The 26,058-nt window shown below is 36.5% G+C and overlaps 1 protein-coding gene across 3 annotated transcripts in view; it reads left to right on the forward strand.

Annotated features, from left to right (window-relative positions):
- Positions 1-26,058, forward strand: part of PRUNE2 (prune homolog 2 with BCH domain) — a 144,802-nt gene that overhangs the window by 100,726 nt on the left and 18,018 nt on the right. For 2 of the 3 annotated variants that reach the window (XM_054003857.1, XM_054003858.1), the window contains exons 2-8: positions 5,051-5,130; positions 6,024-6,224; positions 10,412-10,588; positions 14,827-14,929; positions 18,376-18,507; positions 18,665-18,751; positions 22,955-23,053. In XM_054003857.1, coding sequence (XP_053859832.1) covers positions 5,051-5,130; positions 6,024-6,224; positions 10,412-10,588; positions 14,827-14,929; positions 18,376-18,507; positions 18,665-18,751; positions 22,955-23,053 — 879 coding nt within the window. Of the gene's footprint in view, positions 1-5,050; positions 5,131-6,023; positions 6,225-10,411; positions 10,589-14,826; positions 14,930-18,375; positions 18,508-18,664; positions 18,752-22,954; positions 23,054-24,894; positions 24,931-25,449; positions 25,489-26,058 lie in introns of all 3 variants that reach the window. The other variant, XM_054003856.1, reaches the window with a different exon arrangement.

A 26,058-nucleotide genomic window follows, 5' to 3' on the forward strand; every position in this document is an offset into this window, starting at 1 on the left:
CTCCCAAGGAAAATACTCTCCTCTCATATCAAGTCCCTCAAGCTCTTCTGTCTGTTTTCCTGGGCTCAGTACTTGCATAAGGGTGGTGTCACAGGGTGGGGACAGGATGGGTTCAAAGGAGAAGAACTTTGTGCTGCCTGTGTGCTGCAAAAGTAACTCAATGAGTTTATGTTCCCCTACTTGTTTTTGTACCTCAAATTTTACTTCCTGCATTATTCTTCAATGCAGCTTAATTTTTCTGCAAAATTTGTGAGAAAGTGGGCTATCAGCAGGACTCTTACTTCATCCAAAACCAGGGTATACCTGCATAATGTGTGGAATTTGAGAAGATGAAAAAAGCCTAAATGTCTAGCCTCTGAATAACCTTTCCACTGCACTTCATCTCCCCTCTTCACATTTAGTATCCAAACCAAGCATGTATTAATATGCACAAAGGTGATTTCATCCATGTAATTTCTTTGACTCATCATGTTTTGAAACTTTATAAAAAAAACTTTTGATATCTTGTGAAAATTTAAGAATAAAATTATTGCTCTATGTAAAGGGAACAACTTGAAGGAAGCATGATTTACTTACCTAGGAAAAGTGCCTGCCGGTTGTGGACTCCACTTCAGATTAAACGTCTGCAATGATGAGTAGAGAAAATGAGAAAATGTATACATTTTGAAGTCCAGCTGGTGAATAAATTGTGGTGACAGTCACAGCTGGATTAATGTTGATCTCTTTTGTGTGTTGTAGGTACTTATTCAGAGCAGTGCACTGGAAGCATATCTTGTATTAGACTAAAGAAATTAACTTCTTGATAATAATAGCTGCAGAGCAACTTGGAAAACTGGTGATAGATCACAGATGACATAAGGGTGAGGCAGCACAGCCCATAGGGATTGTGACATATTGCTGTGAATATTCAAAGCTGCTCTTTCCAAAATAGCAGAATGCTGCTGTACCTGGAAAAGTCAGGAAGGATAACTTTAATTTTGAGAGATACTGATTTGAGAGGACATTAAGAATTATTTAAAGCTTATTAATTTATTGAGCTGTAGGGATGTCTGAACCAAAAAAAAGAGCAAGGAAAGTATTTCAGCCTCCTGCCTCTCCTCCTTTCAAATGAATTTGGTATCTGTCTCTGATCCATCTTTGAGAAATGAGGGGGGTTCAGCTGCTTCTGAACAAGATCACAGACCTGAATATCAGAGCAAATAATCAGTAACTTGATTCCCAGTGCAGCTGATCCTTAAATTACTGGTCTGTGTACAACATAAAAGAAGTCATTTATGACACAAAAAACCTTAATTGATTTTGACCTCTGTTCCAAGATCCTTTTTTTATCAATCCAGTAAATCATACCTGATTAGAATGTGCTTTCTAAAGTAACTTATTTCTTCAATAGAAGCATTCATTAAAAGGGGATAAAAAAAAAATATCTCTTTCTTTAATATTTTTGTCCACATCATCCATGTTACAAGCTGCACCCTTATGGCAAGGCAAGGAATTTTATAAGCCAGAATTTTGAAAGCATGTGAAGTAGTCTGTTGGAAAGGAAGAGGAGGTAGTTGCCTATTTTAAAGTTTCTGGAGTCTGACTTCCTTTACCAGCGTTCCTGCTGAGGTCTGTTGAGAGCTTCTGCACACCCAGAAATTACTCTGCAAGGTGCTGAGCTGCTCAGCATAACATGTGCTCAAAATCCATCAGAAAATCTGAAGCTGTGTCTGTAGAAAGCAATCTTCACCCATATCCTCCTTATTTTCTTAGTGACAGCAATTCTAAAGCCTTATGCTGGGGCACAATATCACAGACATTTAAATACAATTTTAAATATGCCTGTATTACCCATTAATTTATGAGTGAAATATTGACTGTGGCATATGAAAATGAAGAACTTTCACTGAACCTAAGGTGTATGTGTCTGGCAAGGAATCTTTTATGTCTTTGGGTAAAATACAGAGGATTGGGAAAAATAAGGCTAGCTCCCAAGGCAGACTTTTCTCTTCTCTAAAAAGCATGTTGACTGGTTTTGATAGTTCATAAGAACCTGACACAATTAAAAAAAAAAAAACAAAACACACACACACAAAAAAAAAAAAAAAAAAAAAAAAAAAAAAAAAAAAAAAAAAACCAGGAAACCTAATCTCTGCTAAAAAAATGCTTCTGAAAGGCAATAGCATTTTATGTAATTAAAGATAAAATGGACAACCTTGCATCAGCAATCCTTTTGGCAACTGGACTTTTTAAATGCCAGCTTTGACCCAGTGCTTGTAGTACCAGAGAGTCTTTCCAAATTTAATAACCCAATAAGAAAAGTACAGATTTTTGACATTAAAAGCACTGTGTCAATAAAATAAAGTTATAAATTCTCCAACAAATTCTGATGCTGTTTAACTGTAATCCAGTAGTAGGGTTATTTTTTTGAGTATACTGCTTGTAGCTGAATTTCATAAGATATTCAAACAAGTGTTTCACATATAGCTTTTAATACCTGGAAATGTACAGTTCTTCACAAATGTGATAAAAATTCTGATTTAAGTCAGCTGCAATAGTCCCATTGAAAGCAGAAAAATACTTCAAATTTCTGTTGTGAAAGTGTAAGAGGCCCTAGAGAAAGCAACAATTCCAACTCAAGTACATACGTGTTGAAAAAACATGCCACAGGGAGAAAAGCAGTCTTGAGGTAATCCTAGAAACATCACGATTTAGGATAATTCTGTTCTGGGCATTGCAAAAATGTTATGCAGCTCTAAATTTATGAATTAATTACTTGTGGGAAATTGCTTTCTTTCAGATTATAATTGTCACTGTTTCTGTAGGTATAGAGTTTATAAAACTCAGTCGTGCTCTTTTGATATAAAGGAAAAGATGATTTTCATTCTTAAACAATTCTTTTGTTTTATGCAGAGAAAAGTGTCTCTTTTTAATACAGAAAGCTTGAAATTTCACTGTCCTGCTCTACCTTACTCTTCACACAGCTTTATGTATTTCCTATCAAATAATTTCCTCCAGAAATTTCCAAAGGTTGTGCAGGTAAGGAATTGCCATTTGGTCTGATAAAGCTGTAAGAAATATCACAAATTAATTGTTTGAATGACAGTACCAAAATTCTATTATTTCCAACCAAAATATGAACTCTTGAGTACCCTTAAATCATCATTTTACTAATCCTAAGCTGGTTTAATCGAAGAACTCTTCATGGGTTTATTTTTTGAAAGGTTAATAAAGCCCCACATAAAATCCAAATCTGAATTTACAGTGGGTTAGAAAGATTCATACTCTCCCCACACCCTTTCCACTACAGTTATTTGCCTTAGCCAGCTGTTAATTACAGCACTTCTTTTAAATTAGGATTTCTCTCTAGTTAGTTCAGATGAATGAATCAGACTTCATTACACTTATTTTACTATGGATTGTATAAAAGTCACCAAAAAAAAAAAGAAAGCCAAGGACTCTAATGATTTATTTACATTATCAATGTAAGTTGTGGTGGTATTCAGTACTTCTGAATACAGATAATTGTACAGAGTAGGGGGTGGGGGGAAGGAGCTGGTATCTTACAGGCAATTCGTGCCTTCATTTCAGGATACTTTGATCAAATTTCTTCACTATTCTGTTCTGTATCCTAAGAGAAAGTGTTTCAAGCCTTCTTTGACAGTAATTAAACATATTCCAGAATTGATATGTTTTGTAAAATATGTTTATGAAAGACACACTCTACACTATGTACTGATAAAAACAAAATTAGTAAAATCAGTTTTTGTTGAGACACAAGGCTTGGTTCTAAGCTGAGCAGCACAAACATGTTTGACCATAGCTTTAAACTGTGTTCTCTATGGTCTCATGGAAAATTGGGAGTTCACTAGTTTGCTGGTCTGTACTGGGAATTTGATCTCACGGGGCTTAAAGGTTTTTTCAGCTTTAGGCACAGTGAAGCCTTTGGCAGCCCTATATATGCACATTTACATATAGTTTATATTAAATAACTAGAAATCACAGAAATTATACTCTTACTTTGATACAGTGATCGACCAAAGGGTCCTGTCTGGACACAAATAATGAGGGTAGGCCTCCTCATTGGGAAAGTGAGGGCAGGAAGAAACTGCAAGAGCAATAAGCCACACCTATTCAGATGTGTTCAGCTGAATCACTTGAATCATTCAGAACATAGCTAGCTGATGCTGTTGCAGGGAAAAGTACCAGCTTTGATCCCATCACAGCTCTGTTGGTCAAAGTATAAGAATGGTCTGGGGAAAAAAAAAAAGAAAACAGATCTCAGAACAATAGTGCAGAATAAAATGCTACAGGTATTATGATAAAGTAAATGAAGCTCTCTTGAAGTCATACATTTGGACATAGTTTGGTAGCTGTTAATAGTGTCCTGAAAATTTGAAATGTTGTTTCATATTTGTGGTTGCACTGTTCTTCCAGCAAGTATTTAGTAAAATATTTAAATAGCAAGTAGACATAAAAACGGTTCAAGTCAACTTGCTTTAAACATTTCACTATCTTTGTTGCTATTTTCACCACTTAGTGCCTTTTCCTTGTCTTATGTATAATATGTATGTGTGTAGATATGTATGTACATATATATATATGTGTTAAATGTAATTTCTTAGTATCTTCCTAAAATGGAGTCTAGGTAAGATATTTGGAACAATTTAGTCTTTGAAAATCTTTGATGTAGTTTTGGTTCTCGCTTTTTTACTTTCTGAACTTTTTCAATGTGACAGATTACCTGCATCAGTATTACTGGTTTGGGTCAGAATTGCTGTAAGATACACATGGTACCAAAAAAAGGGAAAACCTACTAATTTTTGCTATACAGTAACTGTGTATACAGTCATGAATATACTGTTTTACAAAGAGTAGCTGAAGCTCCTTGCAATGATGTCTCCCATTTGCTGGATAGCCAAAGACCAACTTCATTTGTGTAAAATGAGAAATATTGCTGTTTGCAACATAGGTTTTGTAATCAGACTTCTGAACTGGCTGTGTTGGAGGAAATTTCAGTTCTATATAAATCAAGATCTATTCAAGATCTTACTTTGTATTTACCTCTCAGGTTGGTGCAAGAGGATGTGGGAATGGACGTCCCCTTAACTGAGGGTGTATTAAGCCCCAGTTCTACGGAGATGAGACCTGGTGAGAGAAACTCTTGCTCATTTTCTTAATTGTATCTTATTTGTGTGGCATTTAATTATGCAGTGAGAATTACATTTCTGTGCTGGTTAAGAATCAGTTCAGTGTTAAAAAGAAAAAAGCATTGAGTTTGCTTTATTTAGTCAATTTTTCTTCTTCACTTGAGAAGTAATAATTACAGTGTGACACTTTCTCTTGGGCATTGTTACCACTTGTTTAGTCCTTGTAAAGTTTTAATAGTCTGTATTATTTATTTTATAATTGACTTCTGACTAAGTGAACTAAGTTAGACAGAACAACTTGAAATGTGCCATACAAGGCAGAGGCAAGGAGCGAAGGTATATCTAGCTCTCGTTGTGTTGAATACTACTTCTATTTAGGACTGATTAAGAGACTCAGAGATTTTTTTATTTGTTACTGTACTGAGTAAGGTATTCTCTAGTTAAAGCTAAAGATGTAAGTATTTGTGAATCAGGCCTGAGTGCATAAGAAAATAAATATTTACAATGGCTTTTAACTCATACAAATTTTCCCAGGGCTCAGCAATGTCTTGATTCATAACTCAAATGATTTGTATTTGCCCTTTAAACTCTTAAATATTGTGGGTCAGAGCATGTTCAAAACCTCATTTTTGTCTGATGATTGCAAAAAAATGAATCTGGATTTAGCATAATTTAAGACCTCTGAACTACATTTCCTGTTCCTGTAGATTTTTGTTTCATCTCTTTAAGCATTAATGCTAATATTTGTGTTTTGTGTTAGATGGTCTTAAATGTCATGGGGTTATTGGAATTGATCTGTCCCAGTATGTTTAAAGGTAGGTTTTGAGTACCTCGGAGATACAGTTCTTTATCTCTTTTTTTGGTTTGTTTTTTTTTTTTTTTCCGTATATTCAGAACCTCCCAATTCGCTTGATCTTAATGGTTCCCAGCCCAGAAGGATAAAGCTCACTGCTCCAAACATCAATCTCTCATTGGACCAGAGTGAAGGGTCTATACTGTCTGATGATAATTTGGATACACCTGATGAAATTGACATTAATGTAGATGACCTTGACACTCCTGATGAAGCTGACTCTTTTGAATACGCTGGACAAGGTAATATTCTAGATTGTAAATGTAGGGTTCATCAGTGCTAGGCATCCAGGTATTTTTACTGTCCGCTATTTTTTAACTTTTATTCCTCCAGTGTAAAGTATTACCTTTCTATTTATTCAGAGTGCAGAAAGAAATAGTACAGGTGAATTAATAAAGTAAGAGCAGCTACCTAGGGAGAATGAAATTCAAAGTCCTGTCTTTGTCGAGTACCAAAGGACTTGTCTGAAAACAATTTTTCTAGAAGGAGAGAGCAGCTGACTGTTGCTGTAGAGAATGCTGTACCTCTGTCCAGCTCTAGATGACAGTTACATTGGTCATATTTAAGAATATAACTTTGTGCAAAATATGTTGGCTGCACCAAAGATCTTGCAATATGTAAGTGAGGTAGACACAATGTGCTGAGAGGTCTTTTGTTAGGAAGAAAGGTCTGCTTTTTATTCCCACAATTGGAAAGCTGAGATATGGAAGGTATGGCATAATAAAGCTAGCTCAGGTGATGGAAGAACAAAATTCCTTGTTCCACTAATTTTAATGTTCTTTCTTAGCAGGGCTAGCTGTACAATATAGATGCACCCTGAAGTGTGCAATGGAAACTTCACTCTTTCTTCATGTATTAATGATGTTCTCTTAGAGAAATATGATGTAGAAGTTATACTCAGTTTACTTAATTTTATGATGTTCAAAATAGGGCATTTCCTATTCCTTGCTATATTACCTTATAAAACATAAACATGTAAGAACTGTAATTGCTGATGCAGGTACAAAGAGATCACAAGCTATCTGAGGGGAAAACAAGTGTGAACATTTTACAGCTGAGAGCAGAAAGAAACTTTTAAAATGGATCAGTTCAAACTGAATTTTCCCATGCATTTACTTTCCCTAATGCTAGTGAGGTTGCTGGAGCATACAAGAACAGTTGCATTATTTTAAGTGGTATTGCCAAAGAGGTATTAGTGTTTACTCAGTCATGCATTAGCATCTCTAATGTTACTTCTCATGAGGGGGCTGATTTCCTTATATGTTGATGCAGAGTGTGGTGATGAGTTGCTTGATAGTTAGAAGATTTTATAGTGAAGGTAAAACTAACCCACACACAGAGGCTCACATGCTTAGACTGTTGTGACCACCATGTGAAAGAAAAAGTCTCTTGTCTGCAGTAGAACAGATGTTTCCTTTAGGCCCTCAAGTAATTAAATTCAACTCTAGTGATTTTGGTAGCAGTAGTATTGATGGCATTTCCTCCCAGTGTTTTTTTTTTTTTTTTCCTGCTTTCTAAATGTGATGATTCGTTTGGTTCTTAAAGTTAGACCAATTTCCCCAAACTCTTCCGTGAAAAGCTCAGGGTCCCTCTAGTTTTGGTGATGTTTATACGGTTGTGTAGTTTTATTTTAGATAGTTTATAGTAAATATATCTTCCACTGAGATGAACCATGAAAAGAGTAGGAAAGACCAAAAAAAAAAAAAAAATCAACATTTTATCAAAATAAGCCAGCAATAAAAGAAGTTGGCTATAAGTAATGTTAATCTGATAACTAAGATTATAGTAATAAGAACCAGTGCAGAATGGCTTATTTGCATGGCAAATAGCCTTTGTTATCTTTGTACTCTTGTACTCTACTTAGCTGGTATGCACTCATCATGATGTTACCAGCAATCTCCCACAATTCAATATTTCTAACTGCTGCCAAACTCAGAAAAGTAAATACTGAGAAAAACATAGCTGCTGAGACCAGAAAGAACAGTGACTTTTGTCATGATCAGACTGTTGAAGGTCCCTTTGAACTACAAAAGACAACTGAGAAAACAAGACTGTTAACATGGTTCAGGAGTTTGCTCATGACTGAAAAATGTCTCTGTATTATATGTAATACTGACACCCATTTTTTCAAATGAATGGTGAAGAACAATTATCACAACTGCAATATGCATGAAAGATGAGAGCAGAAATACTAAAATACTTGTCTTGATCTAGCACCTGACTTGGTCAGAGATTGGTTGATCATCAATTTCATGGGGTGGGGATTTTACTCACTAATACCATACATTTCAACATTCCCTATACAAGCCATGCTAGTTTCTGAAATGAGCTTTTTATGATTATTGCTTTAGATGACATAAAAATTGCATTTCTGAAAACCATATATGGATATCAGTGAAGGCCTGCTCTCCAGTCAGCATATTTATAAAGAAAGAATGGTTATTATTTTTTCTGCAGATATTATTTCCTTTCTGAATTTCACACTGGTGCATCTTTCTCTGCAAAATCAACACTCCAGGCAGTAAGGGAGAGCTATTTCATCAGGAAGAGGCAATCTAGTACCATTTCTATTAAAAAATAATTCATGTATCCAATTTCAACACTGTAAGTTTTATCAGGGTTTTAGTAATTTTTAGTTGTCATAAGTTTCACCAAACCAAAGAAAAAAAAAATCAAACCCCAATATCAGCATTGGTCAGCCATGTACATAGCCGAGTTTCTTTTAATTAAAGTCTGTTCTGCCAGCTACACTTCACTGCCTCAGAGGAACAGTCATGTTCCTTGTTCTTCACAAGGAATCAGCTGACCTGACAGTCTTCCTAGGCTGTGTTGATAATCCCATCTGTCTATTCTAAAAGTACCTGAGCTGCATAATAGTGTCCTGTGGAGACCCTGTATCCTTACAGGAATGGGCTGCCCTGCAAGGGCCTGTCAAAGTTTGCATAAATTGACTGTGTGCATGTAATTTTCATATTGCTACCAACAGTACCTTTGCAAAACTGACAACATACAAAATTGCATTAAGATACCTGGGTTTGGAGGTAGTGGGGTTATGCGTTTTGTAAGCTTAATCCCAGTGTCACAGAATATGTGGTATTCCAAAGCTGAATGCTACTGTTAAACATCATGAGCACTGTGCCCTGAGAAAGGCATGAATATACTCTTCAATTCCTCAGTATATAATCTGCTGAGCAGCAACTGTTAAACCAATTTGACGCTATACTTGAAAAAATCCCACTTTTTGTCAAACTGTCCTTTTTTTCCAACCTTAGATGTCCTCAAACTCATTTGGAGTTCTTAAGGAAAAAAAGGCTTACATGGTCACATTAGAGTTGCGTGTGCATATATTTCTTGATTTTCCATCCCTGTTTCCACCATTAATACAATTTTATTTGAGTATGTTTTTAACTCTTTGGCTAGTTAGACAGTGAGGAAAGAGGTGAAATATTCCTCCTTTCTTTCAGGATTCCATCAGGCAGGAACTAGGTAAAGTAGAGAATTGTTTATAGACTCAGATTTCATTGCACATGAGAGAATATACCTCAGAGAGGCACCTTCTGCCAGTATAATTCTCTAATAATATTTTGTATTAGGTACAGAAAATACAAGACAGGCAGTGGTAGAAATTCAGACTTTGTTAGTCCTATTGTAGCAATAAATATGTCCTCAACATATCTTTTTTAGAAGCTTTTTTTGTGGGCTTAGAGAAACTTGGTGTTTGTAACAGATTTGGTGAAATTATTGGTAGAATTTAATGGAAAATTCAGTTTTACAGAGTAATAGTACATGCATGTATATGTGCCTGTAGCTTCTATGTAGATATATGTGGTATACATACCATATGCTATCATATTCCTGATTTCATAAATAACTTTTTAAATTCTTATGATAAACTAGTGTGTTTTGAGGATCACATACTTTGATTTGTATGAGTAGTTCAAGAAGAAGCCTTAATCAGAGGGGCACATCTGTAGATAACCCAACACATAGAAGGTGTTGGGTTATTTACAGATGTGCCTCTCTGATTAAGTGTTTGAGGGCACCTCTGAAACATTGTGTTCTTTAGTTCTTGTCAATTAAAATTACTTCTTTGAATTTATTCTTAATTCTCACAGGCCTCATTAGTATTTTCAAATAGAATGCCTGCAGCTTTTTATGTATTCTTGTGTATGTCATTATGTATCACTCTGTCTTTGTTTACTGTTACCTCACTTACTGACTTGCAATTCAAATTCTGTTGTTATACCTGCAGAGACAGAATAATATTTTAGAAAGGACAGTTTACTTCAAATATGTGTTATTCTGCTCTTATTTATACCAGAAGTGTAAACATGCAGTTAATTTCAGTCATCCATCTCAAATGTATGTAACGGCAAAAATATTTAGAGCTTTAACAGAAAGAGGTAATATATACAGTTCTCCTTATCAGAAGAGCAGACTGCTGCTAAGGATGCTTCCCAGGAAGAGTCTGAATCAATTCCTGAGTACTCTGCTGAAGAGGAGCGAGAGGACAACAGGTTATGGAGAACAGTGGTTATTGGAGAACAAGAACAGCGAATTGACATGAAAGTCATTGAACCTTACAAAAAAGTCATTTCACATGGAGGTAGGAGCAGCTGTAAGCATTTTTTAAATTGATGTAAAAAAATCATGCTTTATTGATCATGATTTATTTTTATTTTTGTTCCATTATCATATTGAGAAGGGGAGAGAAAACTTATTTTTCAGCCTTGGCTGATAACAGCCAGGCTTTAAATTCAATATGGCAATGACTAAGAAGAATTTTAAATTTAAAGCTATTTTGGAAGCAGCATACTGACATATAGGTGTCAGGAACAGTCTGGTCATTGTAGGGTAAAACTGTCTTGGACAAGGAAAAAAGCTTTTGACCTACAGCAAAATAAAATTTTGAAAACTTTATTTAGTGAGTTTTGACAAAACCTTTTGTGTGAGGAAGTATAATGCCCTGTGATTTGCTGAATGATTTATGTAGTTGCACAGATCGAAACAAGTAGAATGGCAAAAGAAAAAAGATTTTCCCTGAGGGCTTCCATTCATCTGGCTACTCACCTTATGTTATTTTTCTGTCTTTTATGTTGTCAGCAGCATTTCACCAGGAACTGGTTTATGGGACATTTTACATAACTTGTTAATAGCTATCAAATAACATATCAAAGAAAACATTTAAAGTAGGAAAATGGCCCCATGTACTTGCTATATTTTCTCATTTGCTTATCTGCTTCCCAGCTTCCTCAGAGAATTCATCGTTTCAGTGTTACTAGTACACTTCTGTATAAATTAATTCAAAATTGATAAGTATTACTCTAAGTGCCTTTTCCTTGGTGTATCAGATTTGGATTATCTTTGGATTCTGTATTTTTGGGAGGCACTCTTTGCTATCTGTTAAGCAAGGTATTAGGTTAAGATGAATTGTTTTATTCCAGCAAAAACTCAGGCAGGCAGTGTAGCATCTCAGAGGAAAGATTTTTGAGTTTATATGAGGATGCTTTTGTCACAGTGTTGTTGATCTGCAGCATCTGTTAAAGATACTAGAATATTTAAGTTAAAGTGTTTTCAGTGTTGAACCTCTGTCTGGTAAAATTACATAAATTAATGATGGTTAAATTTTACATTAAAAGCAGCTAAATGCTAGCCTACAGGTATTCATGGTGGCCAGTGTACAGAAGGTTTAACCAGAATTAATAAAGATGTTTAGGCCTCCAAGCATTTTTCTACTACAACACTACCATCAAAGGTTTATGAATGTGATGACACCTCAGACACAATTTAGCAAACATACCCCCGATGGCTTAATTTAGGAAACAAACACAAACTATTTTTGGGCCTTGCTAATGTTGTTTATTTATATATATTTGTGTGCTGTAAATTAGTCAATATGCATTTGCAGTAAAAACTTGTCTATTTCCTATTAGATGTTGAAGTTTATGTTTATATCAACTTTTTTTTGAAAAATCAGTGTTTAATGGGAGACTAGGTAATTCAGCTCAACTCTCAGTATGAAATAATATTAATTCAAATTTTACGTGTCTGGTGTTTTGTTAGATCATTCCAATGTAAGATAAAGAGCATTTAGTTTTTTTACTTTTGAAAGGGTGTTTTGCTACTAGTCAATAGCAGTAGTCATTGTAAAACAAACAGTATAACAGTAAGTTTCAGCCTGCTGCTGCCTAAACTGAAAATTTTTCCTCATATCTAGGCAAATCAAAATAAGTTATGGACTGGATTAAATTCTGTATTTATGAAGTGGCAGATTGAAGACAAGGAAACAAAATCATTTTGTTATATCTAATGTGGAAAACTTCAGACAACTCGAACAGTTTCTACATTATGGCAGCAAGGCCCATTCCATGTGAAGTTCCCTTTGGTAATACTTCAGTGGAGTGTTTAGAGGGCAGGAGGCTTTTCTTTAATCTCAATAATAATAATAGTTTCTGACTAAAATTAGTTAACAGGAAGTCAAGTCAAGCATTTCTCGATGATTCAAAGATCTACTGAACATTCCTCTGTACCAAATGACAGATAACAGCAAATGCAGAATCTAGGTGGTAGCTACAGAATAGGAAAGGGGAGAGTAGATTTGGCAGCCTAGATTTGAGATTGTCTTCAATATATGCTGATGGAGGAATTGTTTAGAGATCTTTTTCTTTGCTTAGGCTAACTGAGATTTTGGGCAAATGGCTTTTATTGGCTTTTAGTGATGAATTAAAATACACTTGTCCCTAGGGTGAACATTCCTTCTCTTCAAGCATGTGTGAGAAAAAGTGGCTTAGATTTATCTGTGGATTTTTCTTCTGTGTGTTGTTAGCTAGCATCTGCACATAATTGTTTTGCTTTCCATGAACTGCAAACTCTGTTATGTAATTTAGTGGATGCACCTGCCATAATGCGCTCTTACTGCCAAATTCCTGTCCCTGCCAGCTGGACAGATTGCTTTATTATAAAGTCTTTTAAAATTTTATTAAATTTATGGAAGGAAGGAAATGTACTCCCTATTTCCCTATTTGTAAACCTGAGGGGGAGAGAAATACTGCATTTTCCTGTTGGTCAAACCCAGCTGGCAGCCAAGCCCCACACAGTCAGTCAGTCAGTCAGTCAGTCAGTCAGTCACTCACTCACTCACTCACTCACTCACTCACTCACTCACTCACTCACTCACTCCCACATGGTAAATCAGAAGAGTAAAAATTAGTAGTCTTGGGTTGAGATAAGGACAATTTAATACATAAAGCAAAACCTGTGCACACAAGCAAAGCAAAACAAGAAATTCATTCACTACTTCCCAAAGACAGGCAGGTATTCAACCATCTCCAGGAGAGCAGGTCCTCATCACACAAAACACTTGGAAGATAAAGGCCATCACTCCAAGTGTCTCCTCCCACTTCCTCCTTCTTCCTCTCCTGAGCACGATGCCATATGTTCTGGAATATCCCTGTGGTCAGCTGTCTTGGCAGTGTCCCCTTCCTCTTCCAAGTTCTTGTGGATCCTCATCCTGCTCACTGAGTGGTGGGGGGCAGTATGAAAAGAAGAAAATGCCTTGGTGCTTTGTGAACACTGCAATAACAAAAACATCTCTATATTATCAGCCATCTGACTTCAGTGCTAATCAAAACTACAGTCCCATGCTTGCCACTGTGAAGAAAACGAACTCTATGCCAGCCAAAACCAGCACAATTCCAAATAATCTAGCTGAATAATAATATGAGCTGAAAACAGGACTTGAGTTCCAAAAGCACTTTAGTTTAGGTTTGGATATTGCTCTCTAGTATCCAAAAAGCACCGTAAAAGTCTTAGAATCTCCTTTTGCAAAGGTTGTTTAAGTGTTAGTATTAGCCTTTAATTTTTGTCATAAAAATATGTTCCTGAGGAGAATTGAAGTTTCCTTCACAAATATTATCATCTCTCCTTAGTGTCTGTTTTTTCTAGACTCAAAAGTTTTTTGAATGTTCTCTGAGTATATCTGTCTTCTGTCTCTGCATCACTAGTGCTGTCTACCTACAGCCATTCCTTACAGAATCTTTATAAATTCCCTCCTTATTGCATGTATCCTTTAAGCAAAACTTTCTACTGAAATGCAGGAGTATTTTTTATTTATTATTTAAGATAAATGCCAAAAATCCATGGCAGCTGCAAAGGGTTGTGGAAAAGATTAACCGACATTAATCCATAATGAAAAAGAAACATTCTTTTGGATAATAAGCAACTGTGCTGGGCCCTGGACTGGTAGTGTTACAGCTTTGAAGAGTAACAGCTATCATTAGGCAGTGATGCAGGCCAGAGAATGCCAGTATTGGACAACTGGAGTATCAAAGGTTAAAAAGAAATTTATACAAAACTTGCAGCAAAGGATTTAACTGATCCCCAGGAGCTTTTAAGGAATAGTGGAGTGCAGTCATAATTGTAATGTTCTAAAGCCATTGGACCTGCGCAGGCCAATTGAGATTGGAGTGCAAGAGTTTGCTGAACATAATTCAAACAATGCAGGACAACAAATGTAGGCTATTTTCTTTAGCCCCTTATTCCTCAGTCTGAGGTGAACATCCAGTACATGATTGCCATAGAGCTGCAATGAACCAGAAGTAGAAGCCTTTTTTTGCAGGTCACTATAAAAAGATTACTAGTAGTTGTGCTATGTGTGGTTTTTGAGGATTCAGTTTAGCTGACTATCCAACTTTCTTATCACTTCATGATAGCTCATGAAGTATGAAGCATTCCGGGATGCTTCAGCAGCAGACATAGTAGCTTTATTACAGGATTTAAAAAAAAAAAAATCTTGTTAACAACCTTTGACAAAGATAAAAATGCATTTTTGGTTTTTTTCCACAGGATACTATGGTGATGGTCTGAATGCTATCATTGTGTTCGCAGCATGCTTCTTGCCAGACAGCAGTCGAACTGATTACAACTATGTCATGGAAAATCTTTTCCTGTGAGTGATATGTGAGCAATGTGACAAAGTCTTTTGAGTTAGTTTTCAGAATTATACAGTGAGAGGTAACCTGTCTTTAACTCCTATTGAAAGGGGAGTGACAAGGAAAATAGCAGTTGTAGATAAACTGCTCAGTGGAGTATTATTTTGGTAAACTTTACCTACTCACCTTCCTAAATTAAGGTGTATTTGTCAGGACCAAATCTGACTGTTAGTATTTCTCTAAAAGCCAAGGAGTGCAATATCTTCACCTTGTTGGGTCTACAGTCTTTGCACTATTTCACTAAAGATTTCCACATCTTGCTGAGAACAACCAGTAGGGGCTTAGACAGTTTTTCACTGTTTATTGTTTATTATTATGATGTATTCCTGAAGATATTTTAATATATGCTGTCTTGGGTTTAGGAGTTACAGGGCCTTTTTTTGACACTTGCTTTCTAAAAACAGGATAAATGGCAATTGCTGACACAAGCATCTCTAACTATGCTTACTGACTCCAGCTGCTTCTGATTCAGCTAAAAGTGGCAGGGGCCAGTTGGCCAGGATACAAATTTGGCCACATAATTCCAAATCTATCACAGGAAAATTATTCCTAATAGCAATTGGTTTGGCAGCCCAAAATTTTGAAGGCAACTCTCTCCTGAAGTGCCTTCAGCTACTTCCACTTACAGCTGTTAAAAAAATCGATCATTCCAATGCTTTCTGTACTAAAATGCAGTAAGTAATTTCTAAAGCCAGCAGGAGACCTAGCCTTTGCCATTTGCAGCTTACAAGGCACTGAGAGCACAGACCCAGTCTCCCTAATGTTCCAGTCTTTGAAGATGCACTTGTTGGCAGCCAGTGCTTTTAACATTGTCTCTATGTGTGAAAATTAAGACTCTGTTTTAGTTTCTGGTCAGAACAACTGGTATCATTTTCCTGGTAGAGCCTCTAAGAACTCCCTGTCATCTATAGTAACTGGTACACACAATGCCCAGTGATTTAGAAGAGAGAAAGGAATTACTTCAGTGGTTTTAACTTGATAAGTAAGGAACAAAGCTGACTGTAACCACGACTGACATTCAATAGTTGTTCTTTGTCTTCACCCAAGACCCTTGTTCACATAGAGCTGGTGATAAATTAACTTTGCAGAGAAAGCCTTAAGAGCCTTTTCCACATGGCTTAAGAATATTGCTGAAGTCAATTTTGTAAGTCACTTTTTCTGGAGTAGTAATATAAATGTGAGTTCATGTTGGCTGTGAACTTGCAGCTTGTTTTATGGCTTGTAGACAGTTGGCTCTCTCCAAGAAAACAAGAAAAAGGAGTACGTTCAACTCTTTCTTTCCATTCTAGGTCTGCATGGAATAGAGGAAGTACAACAGTTTGCTAAATATACAGAAACTGATACTTTTAAATATTTGGTGATTCTTTACTATTGAATTATATAGGGGAGAGACCTGCAAACCACTGTGTCTCTTTTGTTATACAGCATGTTTCTGATAGCATATAAGCTACCTCTAGCTTCTGATTAACAACTATCCTCAATAGTTCCTTTCCCATCTGAATTCCTTTCACATTTCCAATTATCTTCTTCCTATTTTTTATATTGACTAATTCTGTAAAATTGTCTTTAAAGGGTTGAATTTGGGTGAAAATGCTTGAAACAGCTTCTACAGCAGTTTCTGTAGATAATGCAGAACAACATTTAAAAAATCTACTGTTTCATTTGTGGCTGCCTGGAAGTCAGATTAAAGCCAGTCCACAGATTAAAAAATTTTAAAATAATCTCAATTTGAAAAACTATATTTTGAAAACAAAACCAGCACTTTGCTTTCTGAGTGTTTCAGTTGTTCTAGTCAATGAGAAAATTTCTGTCCATCTTTTCAAATAATGAAGAAATTGCCATCATTATAAAATAATAAGAAATTATTAGATGGGTAAAATTTGCAAGGGAGCTCTTGCTCCCTTGAAATTTTTAGACTGTCGTGTTCCTGAAAAGACCTGAAAGTCTTGTAGTATTTGAATGCATATTTTAATACATAATACATACATTGTATGTATTTTAATACATACATACTTACACACTTGTACTTACAAACTTGTATGTTTCAGTGTCTAAGTGCCTTTAAAGCACTAGATGTTCTGCCCTGTGGGAAGGGCTAATCTTACAACCTGTCAAATAGTAGCTTTGTTGAAGTAGCTATTAAATGAAGCTTTATGGATCAGAATGTCCATGCAATCCCTTGCTTTCCTATATCACTGTTAGACATAAGTCTTCACAAATGTGAGGCAAAAGCAGGGAATGCACAACTGCAAGGTAAGAATGAGCAGTGGAATGCATTGAGGGGGTAGTGATTTGGATGGGATTTACCAAATGCATGGAACTGGTCTAGTTAATGTTGCCTACTTTATGCCCAGGTAATATACCACTCTCTGGTGAGAATTAGATTTCCTGCAATTCTTCTAAAGACATTGCATCCTAAGGAATTTAAGGGTCAGATTAGATTGTGAGGCATTCCCGTACAACTGTGAAAGGGGCCATTATGCTTAGGGATAGAGCTGCCTTTTGTAGTGAGTGCACTCAGGCATTCAGGTTTTTAAGGTGTGACTTGTGGTTTTGCATTCTTGTTTTTACATAGGCATACCTTGAGGCTGGATAGTAGAGAGAGCAATTTGAACTGTTTCAAACTGTTTCATCATTCCTGTGATGATCAGCTCCCAAATGGGATAGGGACTTCTGAGTGGATCATCTGCATAGATAGGCCCAAACAAGAATTTAAAACCATCTTCTTATTTGAATGAGAAGTGTGCTCTTCTAGGTAGAATGCATTTGACCCCAAGATCACTGGCTGGTAATGGGTGTTGGGAGTGTTTTGCTCACAAAATGAAGTGATGTGTGGAGTGCTCTGTTCCATCATATGTCAGGTTGATGGACAGGTTTTCTTGGTCTTGAGTGTCAAAGTATTTGTGTTTTGCAGTCACAGACTCGATAGCAGGAGTGTAAGGATCACATGAAGTATCAACAAGTATCTTTTGACAACTTTTATTACTGTATTAAACAAACTTGGTGATTAGAATAGTGAATATAAGTTTCTCAAGAGTTAATTTCAGAAGTTCCTGGGACTTCACATGATGCCATATTCTCCCTTGCAAAATCTCCTGATTTAATTACTTTTCAAGAAAAAGCAAATTCACCAGTGATACTTGAAAACTCACTACGAAACTCTGTTATTGTAAGGAAGCCACATATTTTTGAAGACACAGGTAAGACCGTGGTTTTCTAGCTGTGTATCTACAGGTACCGTGGTGATCAGTGCTAAATATTTGCTTTTGTTTAAAGGAAAAGAAAAGCCTGTATTGTCATAAAGTGTTCAATCTGCCTTCATTTATTCGTAATAGCCTGATTTAGTTTGGGCTCAATCAGGTAGTGCACAGTATATGCTCACTGACATCTGTACTTTTATCAGATATGTAATCAGTACCTTAGAGTTGATGGTAGCTGAAGACTATATGATTGTCTACTTGAATGGAGCAACGCCAAGAAGAAGGATGCCTGGATTGGGTTGGATGAAAAAATGTTATCAGATGATTGATCGACGGTAAGTAGTATTTTCCTGTCTGATCCACAGCTGTTATTTTAAACAGTGTCAATTTCTGTAACTACGGTATGCCAGGGTTTAGTGTATATTATCTTTCTTTATCTTTTGTGGTTTTTTCTGTTTTTCTAAGAAACTATTGCTTTTTTTTTTTACTTAGATTACGGAAGAATTTGAAATCATTCATAATTGTTCATCCATCGTGGTTTATCAGGACAATTCTGGCTGTAACACGACCTTTTATAAGGTATGTAGTAAATACCTTTTTTGATTTTCTATGTCCTTGAGAATACATAAGCACCCTAAATCTTCTAAAGTGGCTGTTAATCTTTCACTGAATAGTGCTCATTTTATAGCTGATGTTGGGATTTTGGAAGTTGAATTTCACTTTCCAAAAGTGAATAGGGGGGAAAAATGTGATTCGTATGAGTATCTTGTTGCAGAAGTCATAGGCATGGTTTTCTAAACCTGTAGGTGTATGTACTCAGAATTCAGTTCCTTAAAATAGTCTTTGTTCAGAATCCAGGCATATAGAAAAGGGGACTGTATGTAATGATAATCACCTTATTTTGAAAATCCTGGCTATGGAACAAGATTAGGTTAGGGTTCTGGGTTTTTAAAATATCATTGCTGCTCATAGCTCATACAAGAGGAAGTGCCTGCATCCTGAGGTGTTTGAATGCATTTGGCTTCAAAAAAATGTTTAATGCTGTCAAAAATAATTATTTGATTAATAAAACAATCTAAAAAAAAAACATTTATGAACTTCAGAGACCTCACATTTACTGCAGAAGATAGGCAAGTATACAGTCAGGGAGAGCACACTGGCAGGTGTAAAAAAGAGCTGCTTCAGGCAAGAGAAGAAGCATCATCTACAAAGGCCACAAAGAGAATGACTTATGTCGTGACAGATCTCAGGGAGTTCTGCTCACAGTCTGCAGGTGAAGACACTGGAGATCTCTTGTCCCAGGGTGCTCTGTCCTGATTGGGTTGGGGAAGCACATGAGTTACCCCATTGCTGCCAAGTGCAACATGCAGAATGTCATAAAGGAGCTCCTTTCTAGATGTGGTATCGTAAAGACCAAGCTGAAAGTTACTATTCAGAATACCAGAGTAAAAGGGAAACAGTACTTGGAATTATCAACACTACTTACAAGGATTTGCTGAGTTGCATTTGATACCTGAAGTATTTCTGTTGCCATCCTATTTGCTCCTAGAAATGACAGTTTGGTCTTTTTTAAAAGTCATGTCTGTTTCAATTCATTAGTCATTTATTCAAAGTAGCCATATTAAGCAGCAGTGATTAGAGGTTTTTCATTGCAAAACAGGAGAAAATGTTCACTCTAAATAGTTCGGCAAAGCAAATTAGCAATGCAGAACTAGACACACTAGAGACCATCTCAGCCAGGTAGACTGAGTCTTGGTGCAAAAAGAAAGTGAAGGGCAAATAGAAGCTGAAAAAGGTGGTCAGGACACATGGCTAGTGTGACTTTTGTGGAGGATGACATGAGATATTTGGACCCTTAACAAGGACAGAAGAACATTATGAGTTCCCTTCCCTTTCTTCAGGAGGTAAGGAGATAAAAACTTGATTGGATTGAAAGCCGGTGACTGTAACTTAGTTTGCTAGCCCTCAGCTGTTCCCTAAACCCATGACAGGCACAGTGGGAATTTTAGAGTGAGAAATTAATTGGCCACAAGGCAAGCAGAGATTTCAGTGAGATAGCTAAAGGCAAGCAACATAATTTTAATTGTATATCAGCTGAGGTCTGGGGCTAAACAGTAGAAATCAAAAGCCTGAAAGACTTTAATGGTAAGGGGCAGTCAAGTCACTGAGTGTGGGCTACCCTCAATTCTACCTTAGCTTTATCTTTTTTCTACCTCAAAAACTGGCAAGATAATTCAGTGGAGTATGGGACCCATCCTGACTGACAAAGCGTTGTCTGAATTAAATATAGAATTAAAGAACTAGAGGTAGCAGATACAGATCTTAGATACTCTTTTAGAACCCCTGTTGCTGTTGAGGCAGGGACAGGAATGAAAATGGCTTCATCGTCAGAAGTTAAAGAATGATCCAAACTTTATTAACAAGTAGTGTTCCTCCTTTATAACCAGGATCACCAAGGTGAAATATGATTAGTCTCAAAGTGAAAACCTTTCACACCATTGGTGCACTATGAATAGCACACAGTGGTAGAACATATCTATAAACAATATGAACAGAAGGAGAGGTAATAAATAGTTTACATTCCTCTCGGACTTTTTCCCAGGCTTAGCCTGGCAGAAATCTCTCTCCTTTTCTCTCTGACTGAACTGAGAATATCTATAAACCCCTATAGATACTAACACCAAAAATTATTTGAGCTGTGTTAGGTAAGAAGTTAGATTTTGAAGGGGTTTTTCAAGGCTGTGTGAAACATACTTGGCATTTGATGGAAAAAATTAAATTATGGAAAGTTACCACTATCAGCAGCATGCTTTCCCTAAAGTCTGAAAGAAACTGTGTCTGAGATGCCCATACACTGACTCCCACATGAAGGAATTAGAAATCAGTCACTGTAGTGGAATTAGTGGACCCAGAAGAATCCTCAGGAGGAAAAATTACCCACTGAAAGATTTTTTAATCCCTTCCCACCATCTTTAGAAGCTTATGATTGGCTTGCAGTTTGCCAGGTTACTTTAGATGGCAATGATGATACTGCAGACTATGATTAACAATTTGGATAAAATGCTAAGAATCTATATGTTACCGTGCTTTGACTGGACAGTCGTGGGTGATTCTTGCATCTAAAATGTGACCAGTCTGATCCAGTGTGTGTGCCTAATGATGCTAATTGGGTACAGAGACAAATTACAATGAATGAGCTTAAACAACTGTTCACAGCACCGTCATGTATTCCGGTTCCAGTTGTCTCACTTGGCATTATTGGGAAGATACATGTGTTGAGGGGAGTGGCAGTAACTTTCTGCTCAGAGCTATTTCAGAGGCTTCATGTTGTCTGGCTGTATCTGCAGGTCAGCAGTAAATAGAAAGAATATGTTCTGTTTTTCAAGACCTACACTTAACATATATGGTCAATATGAGCTTGCACTATTACTGATGTTGTAAGATGATCTAAATACAACCAGAGCTAAATGTGAAAAGTTGCTTTATAAGCCAAATGAGAAAGATTTCTTGTAACCTCACGCTTATCAAATAACTTAGGTTAGACAAGTAAATAGCCTTGTGTTTTAAGTGTGTTTTCTGAACAATTTAGCCTTTTTTCCAAGTGATCATTTTACAAGCACAATGAATGAATCACATAGCACAACTGAAACAAACACATTATTTTGTCATAGAAAGGCACTGCAGTAAGAATAGACGCAATCAGATCTGTGCTCTTCTGAATAAATGATGAAATTCAGTTTTATTGTGTTTGATTGAGAATTGGTGTAAAATAGAAATGCTAAGTCATCACAATCCCTTGATGACTGTATGATTATATCCATGTCAAGTAATGCTTCCTGTCTCTTTTTACATTTAAGTAGTCTGTAAGGGATTTGAATATTTTCCAAATTTTTACAAATTTCTTTCCAACTGTAAAACTAATCACATTGCCTAATATATAGGCATTACAATTTATAATGTTGGCTTAATAATATGATTCAGGTAGGCTCACGATCAGCTGTACTGCGTTAAGATATGGTTATTAAAATTATTAGAGAGATGATTCTGTCTGAGTTAAGGTGCAAACAAGGCCATATGCTGAAGTCAATAGCAGAGACTTTTATTTAGCAGTAATTGTGAGGGAGAGATAGAAAGAAATAGAGTGGATGGAGGAGAGGTGAAAGAACATGACAAACACAGATAAACCAAGTAGAAAAAGTATCATCACTCCGTGATCCTGATGGCATCTCCTTGGTCTTCTTCTTCTGGTCTTTTGGTGAAGACGTTTCTGGTCTTGTCAAAGTTATGGTCACTGTCTTCATTGAGTGGGGGAAGCCCACAAAACACAGAGTCCATTGCATTTATGTTCACTCAAGTTCAGGTGGGAATGCCCAGGTACCTTGCCTTCTAAGATGTTAGAGCTGCCTCTTACGTCAGTGAAGCTGAGTCGTTTATGTTCCACCAGTTATGTCAGGGATTAATACCTTCAGGCTCTGTGTAAAAGTCCTGGTTCTTCCCTACAGGGAAGTTTTCATACCTGAGCCATTGTGTAAGAGAGGACTGACATGATAAAAAGTGTTATCCCACTTCACAGGACTTGCCTCTTACCAGCCTTATTTAGCTGTGGCAGGTGGATTGTTTGAGTCATTAATCATAAACAGTCCAGTCTCAGTCTGTAACTGAAATATGAATATCCAAATGCTTAATTATTTAATGCATTTAATATGTTTCTTCATTTGCTTTTAGCATGTCATAAAAGATTGAGGGGCAAAGTCAATTAATACTTATTTTTCTGTGTTACAGCTCTAAGTTCAGCAGTAAGATACAGTACGTCAACACGTTGGCAGAGCTTCGTGAGATGATTCCAATGGAATATGTGCATATACCAGACAGTATTGTCAAGTAAGTGATGTGCAGTAGCATGTACAGTAGCTAGTTCTAATGGAAACTATTTCCACAAACTGATAATAATGTTAAAGACTGTAAGAAAAACAGAAAGCACTTTCCTGATGTTCTTAAAAATGATTATATGTTGTTCCTCAAACATTTCACTGTCAAACTCAGAGCAGGAGACCACCTTGTTATGGAAACACAAACCACAATAAATATTTACTTCTAGGGGAGTGGGAAAATGGTTTGGCTTTTCCTGAGGTACCATCTATACCGTATTTTTTCATAACTTTTACTTCTATTTAAGTGGAAGTGTTTTCAAGTTTTAGTCATGCAGGGCTTTTAGCAGAAATGTTAATTAAAAGATAGTCTATTCAATAGAAGACCAGTAAAATTCCAAATGTTCACTGGTCCTTGCCTTGTCAGTTCTTGTGGTTAAATTCACAACTGCTCAAAGACAGTTCTTTAGTTCTTGCTGCTTATGTGAAGAGGTTTCTTAAATGCAGGCATTTCCAAAGGAAAATATCTGTTAAAAAATTGTAGGAAGTTGATTGGCATTGCTCTCCTCAACTGACTTTTTTTCAGACCTGAAAACATCAAAAAGAAGTGGTATGCCAAGACTGAAAGCATGACTGAAAAAAATAATGGTTTTCATGTAGTTACTAAAAAGATGTTCTGTTCAGGAATTAATTTTTTTTAATTGTTCTCTTTAGCATATGTCCCAGGTTTTGAATAGCTTGTTCTAGAAGGTAGTTTGAAGAGTAGATGTGCAAATGTGATTGTATTTTCATTATAACTGGTCAGTAACAGCTTTTGAAGTTGTCATAGATCTCCTCAACCCAGGCAGGAGTTTTCACACCCGTTTCACAGTAGTTGTAAAGCAATTTCCTTTGTCCAGCTGGTGGTGCAATTCCAGGGAGCAGATGGGAAGCTCAGGTCTGGCAATAGCAATTGTGAAAACAGTAATTGCAGTTGCAAAATCCGGGGTGATAGAGACTTTCACTCAGGTTAATTTGCTGCTGTAACTTCTTTAGAGGTGGAGTGATGATAAAAATGTGGAGCAGAGGCTGTTGGTCAACTGACAAAGAGTTGTCCATAATGTTCTAACATCCCTAACAATTTTTCTTCTGGTTCCTGTAAACATTTTCGTTTCTTATGGTTCCCTTTGCTAGAAACCTTACCATTACTGTCTAACTTCAGAGAGTTTCTGTCTGTTTCCTTGCTATGTTTTACTGTTAAAGTGTGGCAGTACACACATCTGCGTTGCAGAAATTTTTTCTTCCCTGTAAAATTAAAAAGTTCGAAAAGTCCATTCACCTCTTAGACCAAAGATGAAGTGATCACAGCAGTAGTACCAAGGAAACTTTAGTACTTAAAGAGTTTTAGGGTAATGCCTACTTCACATCAACAGCAGCCAGATGACAGATTACGATTTTGCTGAAAAAGACAGACCTGGAAAGATGACAATTGCACCCATTGGTGGCAAGCATTTCAACATGATGTAATGAGAAGATTTAGTGGCTGTGTGCATTCAAGGCATCTATGAGTGGCTCTTCCCATACTGCAGGGAGAAGAGCAGTGTTCAGTTCATAGCTTCCCTTTTGCTGCAAATTCAGAGAGATTCCTATAGAAAAATACAACTCATCTTTTGGCTTCATAATTGCTCCATTGCCAAGAACAAACATACCACCTATGGTCAAGAAAAATTCCACCTTTAGAAAGTAAACAGTGTTATGCCAGAATTTGGGTTATGTGGTTTTCTTGGTAGTTTACAGTGAAGCATGATACAATATGATTGTTGTATGTGAACTTGTACATATTTTCTCTTCCTTCATTAACTCTTATCCTGTAAGGTATGATGAAGATAAGTGTATTAAGAGAAGAATGAGGTAAAACTTGCTTTCTAGCCTATGCTGCTGCTCATAATGGAGTGAATCTGTGTGACAGCCTTTCACCTGCAGGTGACCTCAACAGCTGAATGAGAGAAGACTTGCAATGACACGGCATCTTACTTTCCCCTTCAAGCTGTTGAGATCAGCCTCCCTTGCAAATAAAACTCACTGAACTGTAAAATGTCCTTGACTTGGCCCAGGCTGCAGCTAGTTTAACATTACCTGATAGAGCAACTGAATGCTTTCAGCTCTGTCCACTGGGCATGCCTCAGACCCCTGCTGCCTCTCTGTCTCTGCCTCCAAGTGAGCTAAATAAGGACTTACAAATTTAAAGTGGGTTGAGAACAGGGATAAATGGTATCATACTGAACTGAAGAGCTTTAGCCCTGAATCGTACTGGGTACCTATTACAAAAGCATGTACTGTATTTGTTCTTTGCTCTGCTATTGCTCTGCTTCATTCTTATGCTCTGCTTGCTTCTCTGTTTCTTTATATCAATAACTTTTACTCATGCAGACTGGATGAAGAGCTGAGGGAAGCTTCAGAAACAGCTAAGTAAGATAGCTTTCAGCTGAATCCTGGCATTGTATTGTTTCACAGGAATAGCTTGAATGCAGTAATACATTGTGTTTGGTCCAGCAGGCAGCTTGTAGTTTCAATTACTGTGTAAGTAAGTTGCCCCATTTGACAATTTACTTCCCCTCTCACTGCTTTTGTACTGCTGGATCTCAGTAATCAATAATCATACCCTTACACTATAAAGAAGTTTTTTTGCTGTTTTTTTGATGATTATTTCTATAGTCATGGGAATGACTGGAATCACATACTCCATTAAAATGGATCATTAAACATTTTCTACTCTTCCCCTCTTATGCCAGATTGATACATTTTTCAAGAGGTAGTTCTTTCTACAATTTTTTTTTCTTTTCACCGTTCACTAAATCACTATCTCAGTTAAGGTAGGTATGTAAATTCTTCTGTCTTTCCAATGTTAGCTGGATAGGCTGGGGAATTTATACTTGATAAAAATATTATATTGTCTATGGTTACTTAATAAACCAGGGCCAGGTAATGATCAGATACTTTAAAATGATAACTCTGTGCTTTGACTTGAATATAATGTGG

The sequence above is a fragment of the Vidua macroura genome, chromosome Z (assembly GCF_024509145.1).
Source record: "Vidua macroura isolate BioBank_ID:100142 chromosome Z, ASM2450914v1, whole genome shotgun sequence".
Classification (NCBI taxonomy): domain Eukaryota; kingdom Metazoa; phylum Chordata; class Aves; order Passeriformes; family Viduidae; genus Vidua; species Vidua macroura.